This window comes from Physeter macrocephalus, chromosome 17 (assembly GCF_002837175.3).
Source record: "Physeter macrocephalus isolate SW-GA chromosome 17, ASM283717v5, whole genome shotgun sequence".
In the NCBI taxonomy this organism is placed as follows: Eukaryota; Metazoa; Chordata; class Mammalia; order Artiodactyla; family Physeteridae; genus Physeter; species Physeter macrocephalus.
Window position 1 is genome coordinate 35,495,274 of NC_041230.1, and position 13,964 is coordinate 35,509,237.

General features: G+C 40.3%; 1 protein-coding gene across 2 annotated transcripts in view; it reads right to left on the reverse strand.

The window, feature by feature from the left end:
* The window catches only part of CDH11 (cadherin 11), a 154,523-nt gene that overhangs the window by 26,955 nt on the left and 113,604 nt on the right, over positions 1–13,964 (reverse strand). For both annotated transcript variants that reach the window (XM_024124810.3, XM_024124813.3), the window contains exons 5-8: positions 13,058–13,177; positions 11,050–11,217; positions 7,555–7,742; positions 743–996 (exon numbers count right to left, since the gene is read on the reverse strand). In XM_024124810.3, coding sequence (XP_023980578.1) covers positions 743–996; positions 7,555–7,742; positions 11,050–11,217; positions 13,058–13,177 — 730 coding nt within the window. The remainder of the gene's footprint in view (positions 1–742; positions 997–7,554; positions 7,743–11,049; positions 11,218–13,057; positions 13,178–13,964) is intronic.

Consider the following 13,964-nt stretch of genomic DNA (forward strand, 5'->3'; position numbering starts at 1 on the left):
TGGGAAGATCCCACGTGCCGCGGAGCGGCTGGGCCCGTGAGCCATGGCCGCTGGGCCTGCGCGTCCGGAGCCTGTGCTCCGCGACGGGAGAGGCCGCAACAGAGGGAGGCCCGCATACCACAAAAATTAAAAAAAATAAAAAAAAAAAAAGTATATTTGTGATAATAAAAGCATCCTAAATTTGAGGGGCACTTTGTTATCTCTTCAAAGTGCTCAGCAGTTAGATAGATAGACAGAGCTTGCCTTCTGAGCCTCCTGTTCACTGTCTCTGTCTCTTTGGTTAAGTCACTTTGCCCTGCAGAGCCCCAATTTCCTCTTAATTTAAGAGATAATAATTCCTAGAAAATAACATTGAGGAGATAAATTGGATTATATATCTGACACCCCTAGTACAGTAACTGGAGCATAGGAAGGTGTTCAACAAATTAGAATTACTGTTATTATTTCACAATCATTATTTATACTTCACCACAGTTCTCTGAGACAGGCAAAGCTTAGGGTTACATCACCTAGTATACATTGGGAAATCTGCTCCAGAAATTTTGGAGCTTGAACAAGTCTATCCAAAGAGTTGGTGCAGAGGTGGAGTAGAACACATGTCTTCTAACTCTTCATCTTGTTTACATTGAATGATATCTTGGACCCTTTTTGAGACTGAAGGACCTGGTTCCTATAGGGATTTCCTAAAACCTCTTGCCTCTGGAATTCCCCATCCAGGCTTTAAAAATAAATCTCTCTGTACCTTATCGGGCTATTGGCAGCATCAGGGTCTTTGGCATGCACTCTCCCCACCACAGTGCCAGCAGCTGCATTTTCTTGGACCTCATGGATATAACTCGGGGCCAAGAACATGGGAGGCTCATCAGCATCTTCCACTGCAATCTTGACTGTCACGGTGTCTTTGAAAGGCCCGTTGCTGATGAACTTTGGGTCGATGTGCACGTTGGCTGCCTCTACCTTCAAGCTGTATGCTCTTTTGGTTTCAAAATCTACAGGCTGGCAAGAAAGGAGAGAAGATTGACAACCAATTCCTTGAAAGAATAATGGAAAAGAAAAACCTGATCGTTTTATAGGGCACCATGAATAGTTGTTCAAAGAGAGAAAATCGGTGTTTATTCAATATCCAATTACCTGAGCCATTTGGTTAGAAAATCAGACAAATCAATTGCTGAAACTTGGAATGTGCTTAATGGGTAATTCTAGGAGCATGACAGACACAGAAGGACCACATCATCGAAAGTGAACCACATTCTATGAACACATTAAGGCTGCCCAATTCAGTCACTAAAATCATTTAAGGAAAGGAATTAAGACATTACAAAAATAAATGTTATAGCCCATTCTGAAAAGTACTAAGAAGCTTGGTAATAAAAATCGTCAATGAATTTCAGGCAAAGAAAAAAGCAATGTCTTGTTAGATGACTGCTCCCCTCCACACATACACACTTCTGGCTTAATCATATTGATAGTCTCATTTTTAAAGTTTCTGACCATGTAGCATTTCTCAAAGTCTGGGACCCTTACCAGCAGTGGCCCATACACTGACTTAAGGTGGTTTCTGGGTAATTTTGCATGGGTGGGTTTTTTAAATGACATTATCCTAATTACTGATCCTATTATTCCTTTTCCAATTCTTCCATTCCCAAACACGTCAAGGACATCTCAGTATACTGCTAACTTTTAACACACCTGTTATGCTTCTGATCTCCCTTTCGAGAGACTATGATATAACTCTCTAGCTAGGATGTAATGACATCGTTTTGTTTTGACTGCATTCATTTTTAGGTTACCTCCTATTTATGCCAAGTGATATAGTACAGTGTGAATACTTCCCTGTTAAAAGAATACATATATGTAAAAAAAGTCCATTTAAAGAAAAACGATTATAAACAATATAGATTTTACACAGACGTGAAAAAATATTAAGAAGCAGCATTTGAATGGCTGTCATTGTTAAGAAATTGATGATAAGCACTCCCTAAATCTGAAGGAGACAAGGTTCTGTGAATCAATCAGTAAAGGGTGAAAAGTAAAATTATAGAAGAGAAACAAGCCTTCCTGCCTAGGAAACAGAACTTTCTAATTAGCGCTCTGGATGATACTGAACTCCCAAATGTTTGGAAAGAGTTGGGTCTTTTAAGGGTAGCATCTGCCTGCCATGTTGTCATCATCTGCCTGGTATTCTTTTGAATGGGCATATAATCATAGGGCTTAGTCCTAACCTAATTCTCCAGCACTCTAAACTGAGGATGATTCCAGTTTCAGGAAGGTTAAACACATTCAACACCCTTGACACTTTTTCCATCATTTTTCCACCCCCATCTCCCCAGAGTCAGAGAACACTCCCTTTTCCTGAAGCAAAATCCGTCACCAGCTGCTCCATCATTCTGGACTCAGCAGCATCTTTGTCCTTCGCTGGGTTACTGAGCAGCAGAAAGAAATGATATTTATAGGCTGAAGGTATGAGACTGCTGCAATTCCTCAAAAATCTCTGCGACTATTAGACAAAATTAAAACATGAATATGATATTCTGAGACCAGGTAAGAAGAAATTTTCTGATCTCAGATAGCCTGTTGATTCTCCCAGAACAGAAAGTTTTGAACTTGGTTTAGACATATACCTAAGGACCCAGCGCATTGTTTCCACCGGAAAGCCTTGTTGTTGTTGAAGCCAGTATAGTCATGCTGCAGTTTGACTGATACTTTTTGAATCTCAAGCGAAGCTCCCCAGGTCTTTGCAAGTGTTTGTCTGGGATGCCCTTTCCCAGTTTGGTGAGATTTTACTGTCTTCTGGTGCTCATCCCAGGCTTGTGAAGTCCTCCCCATCTCCCCCAGACAGATTTGTGTGTCCCCTTAGTTGCCCATCTGCAGTCCCTCATCCCCCACCCCAGCTAGGTGAGAAGCATCCCAAAGGACTCTACTGAGTCTTGTTGATCTTTGCTGATCTTTGCCTCCCCAGTGCCCAGTAATGACCATAGCAAGTGATCACATGTACCAATCATTGCGACTGAATGGGAAGCAGAGTTGATGGATGGACAACATTTAAGCATTTGCCTACAATTTATTCCCTGCCTCCTTCCAAAAGGGATTTAAGGTAGTTTCCTATGTGAACCTTTATATCCATGTTATGAGTAGTTGAAATAAAGCTAAATGAGGCAACATACTACATAAGCCATAAAAGTCTCAATACCCCTGAGTTTACTAATCCCACCTCTAAAAATTCTCCCTGGGGGACTAATTCAACAGAAAACCCAAACAAACAATATTCCAAAATGCATGATGTTTAGCTATCATAGAGGGGTTATATTTAATCATGGGAAACATACACACAAAACACCAAATCCAACTGTGAGATTTTATTAAGGAAATAATGGTCCATCAATAGGATGGGATGTTATGTAGTCATTACAAATAATTATGCATATTATATAGCAGCATGTAAAATGTTTATGGTGTGCCATTAAGTTAACAAATCAGATCACCCTATGACTGCAACTGTGTTAAATGTTACACATCCACATCTATATACACGTGGACAGAGACTATAAAGAAATAATCAGGCATAAAAGTGGCTTTATTAAAATTATTATTTAAAAAATATTTTAAATGCCGTCTAATGCTGCTCTCACACTGCTTTACAAGCAGTTTATTTGTTTGAAAGTAAATACCTCAGAAACTGTGCCGGGATCTCTCAGTGATAATCGGAGTCCCACTCGGTCAAAGGTGCTGCACGATTGGATTTTCCTCCCCAAGTCTACCAAGCCACCTACAAGTCTCATCTTTATTTTGCTAACCACACAGAGATTGTCTCAATATCCTGAAGGCAGCTTCTCTCTCCCATGCACCATTATAATCCTGACACCTACTGTGTCTGACACAGTACTCAAGAAATATTTATTGCTTTCTAAGCTATTCAATAAATGAATGACTCTAGCTCCTAAATAACTCTTGAATTCTTCACCTTTACCTCTTCTGCCTTCTTCAGGTCTTTGTAATTCCTCCCTTGAATTCCAGCAAGATTTCTTCAACTGGTCCTACTGTATCCACCTCAAAACCCTCAAGACTGAACTTATTCAAGTTTCTTAACTGTGTCCTATTTCCCTCAACACCAGTCCTTCATGAGCTCATTTTCTCTGACCTTTCTCTCCTTATCTATCTGGCAATTTCCTATTCATCTATGAAGGCTCAGCTCCTCTCAGTGAGGAGAGGCCAGGAATGTTGCTAATCACCATACAATGCACAGCCCTGCCCCTACAGCAAGAATTCTCTGTCCTGAAAGGTTAATAGTGCCAAGGCTGGGAAAACCCCCTCTATGTTAATTGTCTTTTCGCTTTTAACTGTCCTGTTAAATTGTGATCTTCTTGTGACCAGGACTCTGTTTCTTCAGTTTTAGATGTCCAGCCTCTCACAAAGGGTGTGCCTGACAAATAATAATAACTCAATAACTCTTGGTAGAAAAAGGTTGAATGAATTAAGGAATAAGTGAAAAAAGTATATTAAAAAATATTTTTTAAAGACAAAAATATTTTCATGGATCTCTCTATATCTTTTTATATTATTCAATCATATATATAATGATTTCTATAAGGATCCATCATTTTACTCTATCAAATTCACCTCTCAATATTTTTTTCCTGCCGGACAGTTGGAACTTTGTGTTACATGCTTAAGCAAACGTTCTTTTACAAATTAAAGAACATCTTACTCTGTTTTAAACCTAAACATCAGTGCTTTATAGAAGATTATTCCTTTGCCCGGAAGAAACACATTGAATTGGGGGAAAATGTGCAAATTAATCATATGCAGAGAGCTCATGTGCGATGTGTTAGTTCCATGGGGTGATTTACATGTTTCAGATTTTAGAGACACAGTGTGTGTTTATACCCTGAATACATTGAAAACAGGTGACAACCTAAGCATAACCAGCTACCCAATTACTTGAACAGGAAAGGATGGGAGGCAGGAATCGCTGATGTCACTGCTCATATGTCAGTGGCAAGCAGGAGGGATAGAAATGTTAATTAACAAAGCCAGTTGACAGCTCTATGCTACACATAGTCACACAGCTACTTTTCCAGAGGAGAAACCAGAAGAAGTGATTACCCCAGCCCCTTGTGGCTGGTGATTAGGCTTCTGTGGCTACACCATTCATCATCACTAATGTTGACTTTTCCAAGTATCCAGAGTTCACCCTGACTTCCATATTCTTTTATGACAGAGTCACTTCTACTTTCTCTTTGTTTGGGTCCCCTCATATTTCCCCCAAACCTAACAGTGCTTCCTTATGTTGTGAAAAGTCGGCTTCCTAGAACACCTCTCTCCCTGCTCTCCTTACTGGAAGATTCCTCCCAGGCATCTCCCTCTACCCCACCCTTGCCTCCTCTCCAGCTACTGGCCTCTTTATTGATTCTTCAAATTAATTTTTTTTATCAGTGTTCCAGGCCAATCTTTTCCATCACACCAAGGAGCTTAATATTCATGTTACAAAACCAAGTTGAAAATGAATACTTGATTAAAACCAAGGTAATCCCATCATCCAATTCAGATTTAATACACCATATACTTTGATGATGGACAAGTGTTGATTTCTCAAGTGGTAAATCAGGGGTAAAACCATTTTAGAATATACTGTAACTGTTTCTTTACCTGAAAGTGAATCAAATCTGGCTCTCTTCTATAACCCCTTTCTGATCCGTCTGTTTGCAAAACGTCTTGAGTGGGAAGATGTTCCAGAATACACTAAGTTTGAATTCCATGTCTTTAAATTGCTAGCTGTGTGATTACAACAGTGTCAAATTATTTAATCTGTCTGAGCCCCAATCTCCTCACAATTAAACTGAGGTATCATTGCTGACTGGGATAATAACATCTACTTTATATGATTTTTATCATGTAAAATAAATGAATGCTTATAAGAGGCTCAGGCTTTGGCCAATATTTAGAATTGAGTAAATGTTAGATTTTTTAAAACAAAACAAGAACAAGCAATAATCTCATTTTTGTAGTGAATTAAGCTCAGGGACACTTTTTTTTTTTTTTTTTTTTTTGAGGTACACGGGCCTCTCACTGTTGTGGCCTCTCAAGTTCCGGAGCACAGGCTCTGGACACGCAGGCTCAGCAGCCATGGCTCACGGGCCCAGCCGCTCCGTGGCCTGTGTGATCTTCCTGGACCGGGGCACGAACCCGTGTCCCCTGCATCAGCAGGTGGACTCTCAACCACTGCGCCACCAGGGAAGCCCCTCAGGGACACATTTTTAGCAACAATTTAGCTGACTATGAGGGAAGGCCCATTATTATTGCTTCTCAGGTTCAATTTTTTTTTTTTTTTTTTTTTTTTGTCAACCACTGCGCCACCAGGGAAGCCCCTCAGGGACACATTTTTAGCAACAATTTAGCTGACTATGAGGGAAGGCCCATTATTATTTCTTCTCAGGTTACCCGGTTCCCCTGCATCGGCAGGCGGACGCGCAACCGCTGCGCCACCAGGGAAGCCCCTCAGGTTCAATTTTGAGGGGAAATCAAGCAGACATTTGGTTTAAGTTTCATAGAAGGCCCAGCAATGTAATGGACCTTGGATGTTTGAGATAAGAAAAGTTCCAAAGAGCCTATATTAACAGACTCAGCTTGGCAGAGCTAAAGAGGGAACTTCATGTACGCTCAGGGCTGTCTCTTCAAAATCTAGATTTATCTAGCTATCTTTCTTTCCATGGGGAAACTGTGCCAAGTCATATAAGAACTAACCAGCAATCTCAGGGCAGGTATTATCACTCCCCCTTTTTTTCCCCAGTTTTACTGAGATATAATTTACATACAGCACTGTCTAAGTTTAAGGTATATAGCATAACAATTTGACTTTCATACATCAGGAAATTATCACCACAATAAGTTTAGTGAACGTTCATCATCTCATAGAGATACAAAAGAAAAAGAAAAAGAATTTCCTTTTGATGAGCTCTCTAAGGATTCACTCTCTGAACAACTTTCATATATAACATACAGCAGTGTTAATTATATTAGTCACAGTGTACATTGCATCCCTAGGACTTATTTATCTTATAACTGGAAGTCTGTGCCTTTTGACCCCCTTCATCCAACTTCCCCTCCCCCCACCCCCCGCTTCTGGCAACCACACATCTGATCTCTTTTTCCATGAGTCTATTTGTTTGCTTGTTTTTGAAGTATAATTGACCTACAATACCACTGAGTTCCTGGTGCACAACATAGTGATTTGATATTTCTATATATGTCAAAATGGTAAGTCTAGTTGTCATCTGTCACCATACCAAGATATTACATTATTATTGACTATACTCCCCAAATCGTACAAAAACTAACCATCAAACTCAGGCAGGCATCATCGGCCCCTTCTGCCAGCTTCCTCTGGAATACAGTTCTGTTATCTCCCCAAAGCTCCGAGCTCAACTGCAAAGTCAGGTCCAGCCCTCAGTTGTCCACATTCTCCTTTCTTTAGCCTTCAACTCCCTGTTTCCAGCAGCGGTGCCTCGGCAAGGCAGGCCACACCACTGCCACATCTGACTCCTCACCCTAACTCACCTTCTTCAGTTTCACCACGCCCTCCTGTGTTTCATAGTCCGTTGTGATTTCAAACAATTCCATCCCATCTCCATCAACAATATTGTATGTGACTAAGCCATTTTCTCCAATGTCTGGGTCTTTAGCCTTCACTCTTCCCACTTCCTCCCCGGGGACAGCTGCTTCTGACACAGACATCTGGTATACGCCTAGAAGAAGAAGATATCTATTTTTATTTTGCCTTTTATTTGGCAGCTGTAAGACTTTAGATTTCATTGAATCTCAATAAATTTCTCAGAGGGTTTGACATTGAACTTTCTATTGACTGAAAACATGAAAGAAGTGAATGGATGGGAGGAAGATCCCACATGGCCTGCTTGTCAAAGAAATGTTTTCTGCAAAGGATGATGAAACAATATCAGGGTCCAGGGTGGTAGGGTGGGGTCACCTGGCACATGTGAGAAAGGAAAACAATGCCCAGTTACATTTCCCGTCAGGAACTGACGGAGGGCCGTGTATATCTTCACACATTCAAAAAAATCAAAACTTCTTTTTATGTCTTTGGAATGGTCCGTAAGTTAACTCTAAGGCTCACGTATGGCACTGCCAGGTGCCCAGAAAAAGAACACCCTTCCCTGTTTAAAAGCCTTCCGTAGCTCCATATTTATTTTAAAATCAAATGCAAGTTGTATCCTTCATGGTCATGATCCTTCCAGCTGCATATCTGACTTTCTTCTTACTTTACCTCCTTCACCATTTGATTAAATGATACCTTATATGGAAAAGCTTCTCACAGTGTGACATTTCCATATAGATTTGTTTCATGTGTGTCAGGAACCTAATATATGCTAGGCACTGTCCTAGCCTTTGGTGACTCAGTAGTAAATGAAAGAGTCAAGATTCTTTCCTCATTCTGAAGAGAAAAAACCCCAAATGTATACATGCGCTGATATCATTGCTAAGAAGGAGAAAAATAAAGTGCAGTGGGGGACAGAGGATAATGAAAGAGTGTAAGTGTGACTGTGTATAAATGTATGTTGTGTGTGAGTGTGTTTGTTCATGTGAGTGTGTGTGAATGTCCCCTGAAAGGACTGGGCCAGACAAATCATGTGACTACCTGGGGATAAAAATTATAAACAAAGCAAACAGCAAATTGCGAAAACCCTGAAGTGGGAACACGGTGAATACATACAGAAAAGCAAGACCACAAGTGTGACTGCAGCCTTCTGGTAGGAGGTAAGGGTATATAGGGAGGCTGGGGCCCAACTGTGCACAAAGGGCATCGCAGGAGATGGAAAAGACCAGGTTTTCTTTACACTTGGTGGGAAGCCACTGAAAGGTTTTCAGCAGAGAAGTGAGATTTGAGATAATCTTATTTGCATTATCACAATTCAAAAATATTCTCTGCGAAACAACGTAGAGAAGCAAGGGTTGGAAACCTGGCCTCTACCACTTTCAAGCCAAGTGGTCTTGGGCAAGTTACTTAAGCTCTTTAAGCTTTAGTTTCCCCTTATGTGGACTTTATCAGTTCTAATACTCTGTCCACATTTGTCTATTGGGTTGGCCAGAAAGTTTGTTTGGGTTTTTCCATAACATCTTTTAGAAAAACCTGAATGAACTTTTCGGCCAACCCAATATATTGTTTGGCTGTGAATACTTTCAATTCAGACCCATACTTAACTTAAACACACCATGCCCTCCATGATAAAGGACAAGTAGGAGGTGGCAGTCTCTGCAGATGATTACCAATTTACATGAAGGTTTAGAAAAACCTACTCCCAGTTGATTTTCTCGAAGTCTTTGTCAAGTTCACAGCTGTAAAACTGGTATCTTCACAGTAGTGATGTAACTTTACTCTATGATTGTACGTGAGCAAGGGCATTCATTAATCACTACCTGCTCATAGTCCTGCATGGCCTTTTCCATCTGGCATACCAGCCAGCTTTAGAGTGGGTAATGGAGCATGCAGTTTCTTAGAGTGCTCTAAGAGGCTTAAGCTTACTGGGGATGCTGAACCTTGTGGCTGACCAGGCAAGGCAGTCTGCATCTCCTTGGTGACTTTATGAGAACTGGCTGTTGCCTTGTAATCCTCTATCTCAATGTCTCCCTTGCATGGATTGTTGTCTTTGGATTCCTTTGCGTGACCATGCACGGTGCCTTCCTGGGGCCGTGCTTGGTGGCCTTCCCTGTTCTCTCATTTATAAGAAGTGCCGTCTCTCTGGCAATAAACTCACAGTCCCTACCAGCTAGTCTCCTCATTAATGAAGAAGGCACTTTCACGGTGAACTCCCCGTGAACGAGCAGCAGCAGCAGCGTTCCGATCACACTGTACCTCTGTCCATACTTATCATGTATACATAACCAGATTTGTGTACAAAATCTGGCTTTGCCATGTGCTTTGGGCAAGTTACTGCACCCTTCGTGGAACTCAGTTTTATCTGTAAAATGGAGGCTCTCGTAGAGATCTGTAATAGTAGTAACTATTCATTAAAGGATGGTAGTTGTTGTAATTGTGATATTAATGATGACCTTTCAAATCATTTTTTCTCTTATTTCCTGATGCAAGCCTATCAGTTTTGTAGAAGGACCATAATCCCCTAGATAATATTGATAATAACGGCTAACATTTGTTGACAACTTATGCCGGGTAACGTTGTAAGATTTTACACTAGCTCATTTAGTTCTAACAACATCCTATTAATTGAGCCCTGTGGAAGATCGTATTTTGCAAAAAGAGTCCAAAGAGTATCTCCAAGCCCACGTGCTTTTCTTCCAACGCGACTTAACAGTCCTTCCCTTGAAAGGTGGGGTCTACAAGAACTCCACTTACATTTGGGCAGTCTTATGACTACAGTAGCAATGATGCTATGTGATTTCTGAAGCTAGGTCACAGTAGGCAATACAGTTTCTGCTTGGTGTCCTTGGGGCTCTCCTCACTTTTAGAACCTACCCAGGCCACTCCTTTGAGGCTGATATGAAGGGGAACCGACAGCCAACATTAACTTGCCAGCCATGTGACTGAGCCATCTTGGAAGTAGATCTTCCGGCCCCAAACTGTGCCAGCTGATGCTATGGAAACAGAAACAAGCTGCCTCCTTCAGGTTTTGCCCGAATTGCAAACTCATGACAAAAATAAACGATTATAATTGTCTCAAACCACAAGATTTGGGGCAGTTCGTTAGGTAGCAATAGAGAACTGATTCAGGTACTATTACATATCCAGGTTAGAAATGAGAACACTGAGACAGAGGAAGGTTAATTAATTACTACGTCACATCATGAGCACCTAGCAAAATGGATTTTCTGTTCCCAGGGTTGTAGAACATTTTATGTCTCCACTTTCTCCCACTACCTCTCCTCCACTTAAGTTTTTTGTTGTCTTGTTTTTTGCAAGAATGATATAAAGAGCCTCCATTTTTCTAGGTTTCTTCTGGAAAGTTGAGTACAGCAGGAATGGGGCAGAGAAGAGTTGGCTGTGGCACCACTGGAAAGTGAAAGCCAAGCCCACCTACTTACTCTGTGGAAACTTTGGTGGGTTGTCATTGACATCAGTCAGTGTGATCGTCACTTTGGTTGTCCCTGAGAGTCCACCCATGTGTCCACCCATGTCCTTGGCCTGGATCACCACGTGGTACTCCTCCTTAGCTTCCCTGTCCATGTTGGGAAGGGCTGTTCTGATGATACCTGGACAGGTGAGCAGGGAACATCACAGACATTCGTTGATAACATTATAAAAAAAAGATCTAGGCACAGGGGAAGCAAAGATGAATAGAACAGCACCTGCCCTCACAGAAGAGTCACTCCAACATGGTAATTATCATCAAAAGTAGCCATACCTGGAGCATCATATAGATATATTTTCTAGCAAGTTGTCATAATTATTAATATAGCATTAAAATTTTATGTTTTATACGTTGTACTGTAAATGCAAGTAATAATCTCATCCTTCTCAGGTGTGACACTTAAAGATCCTAAAGACTGATATATGTGAGGATGCACTGCATGAACATCAGTACCATAAACCCATGCTTTTGGACTGCCAGCAGAACCTTTTGACTATCTATGCCTGCATGCAATTCTTAGAAACATTTCTATGGTCCATGTTAAGTTAAAAGTAGAAGGCGATATATTAAAATGTTAATAGTAATTTTTTTTAAGTGTATACCACATGGGTTAAAAATATATACAATGCTTGTACAAACACTTACTGTCTACTATCCGCTATCACTGGCATCAATGATAAGTTAATAATTGAATTCTGCATCATCTCTGGATATTAGCACATTATTGGTGTGGAAACCATGCTCACCTAAATCTTTTGGGAACATATTCAAGTTTTTTCTGTCTGTAGATACAGTAACATTTATACTGGAAATATAAGAGAGTGCTGTGGAAGCTTTAAGCCCTTTTCCTTTTCTGACCCTGACGTTTGTATGTTTCTCAGCAACATCGTTGAACTCACTGAGCCTCCTTTTTCTTGTCTGTTAAATAATTTGGAAGGTTCAAATTGGTGGTCCTTAACTATGAGTGCCTGAGACACGAAAGTTGCAACTGGAGTCCTTCCAGCGATTTTAACATCTCAAAAATCCATATGAAATCCCACATTTATCCTTGATTAATCTGAAAATTAATTGGCAAAATTAATTGGTAAATGCCTTTGATGAAATCATAGCAAGTAGCCCCATAAATTGTGATCTGAAGCAAAGAGGCTACAAATAAATGATTACGTAGGTAAGTGGAAATTATATTCAATAAGTGGGCAAAGTATCTGATTGGCAGGCTATGTATATACATATAAACATATATATTTGATAAATTTTAACTATAATAATAAAAGCGGATTGTCTGTAAACATCTTTCAAACACATGGGGGTATATTGTGGAAAAAAGAAATGAGTTTGGGGTATAATATTGTGGACTAGCAGTTTCACAGGACTTTAGTGTTTATTCTAACAAAAGGATCCTAGAATCAAATTTGGTACAAATGGAGTGAAACATTTTGGCGTGGGTTTTGGTTGTTTGTATTTGTTCACTCTTTCGGTGTGCTATTTGTTTTCTGTACGGAATTTGCAGAGCCTCCTTCTCGGATGCTAACGCCCTCTGGGAATCTAAGCACAGTGGAGGAGGTTGGGGATATGCCTCCTCCCAGACACATGTTAGCATCAGTTCCCACCCCCACCATCCCCAGCCCTGGCTTTGAGAGCTGCCAGTTTTCATACCAGTCTTCAAGTCCTGTGGTCTCTTAATTTGGAGCCACAGTTGAATTTTATGATAAAACATATTTTAAGATAAATTCTTACGTTTAAGTTGAATTTTAAGATATGATTTTAAGAGAAAAGTTGCATCTAAGATTATATTTATTACTGTGACATGGTGCAATACAGACAGTATCTAATCCTCACAATAGTCTTGTTAGGTGGCCCTTTTTATATTTTAGAAACCTAAGACTCAAATAGGTTTTAGTGAGCAGGCTTGGACTCCTTATTCACAACGTGTCGCAAATCACAATGCCATTCCACGGTACCTGTCTGTGCTTCTACTGAAAAGTAGGGTTGTCCTTCCAGGATACTGTACACTAACTTGGCACTGTTTCCATAGGTGGGGTCGTCTGCGTCTGAAGCTGTCACCTGGATTACTGACGTTCCTTAAAAGTGAAATACAGTCATTAGCAACAGTCGCTCAGCTTTTCAAATTATATTCTAGTTTGCAAAGTTTTCTCTTAAGATTAAAAACTGAGGAGAGCCCCCAAATTATTCAACATGCTTTCATTTTCCGGGGTTGAGATGCAAAAATAACCTCCTTCCCTCCCTCTCTCCCTTCCTTTTTGTTTAATTCCCATAGCTTAAAAATGAACTTTCTATATTCATAGTGCATCCTGCTATACTTAGTAGTTAAAATAATAATATGAACATTATTGCAAAAACATTCTAAGACCCATGCAACTGGAATGTTCAGTATATCAAATAATTAAATAAAAATCTTCCCTAAGAGTATAATAAAGGGTAATTAATGATGAATTGCTTTTCATGAAAGGACAGAGTGCAGTCTTCCATCTGTAGCAGAGCAATAAATACATCATTTTATTGTTGCTTTGCATGTCACAAAATGGCTGCTAATACTACATTTTAATTAATTGATGGCTATAAATATTGCACAGAATGTTGTTCCCTACTGGCATGAAAATTGCATCTTCCCATCTCTAACAGGTCTGGTAGTCATATAACAGAAATCACCAGTAGACATCTGGTGAGATCTAAGGCAAGCATTTGTGGGTCACAATGGAAGGAAACCAGGGAATTGAAGGAAGATGGGATTCTGTTTTTCCTAGAAAAAAACCTCCGTTCCCTGATGGTCACAAGTATCTGAGGGCATGAAATGCTGGGCTTCAGAATGGGGCAGGGGAGATGCTCGAGGGAGAGAGCTGGTTATTA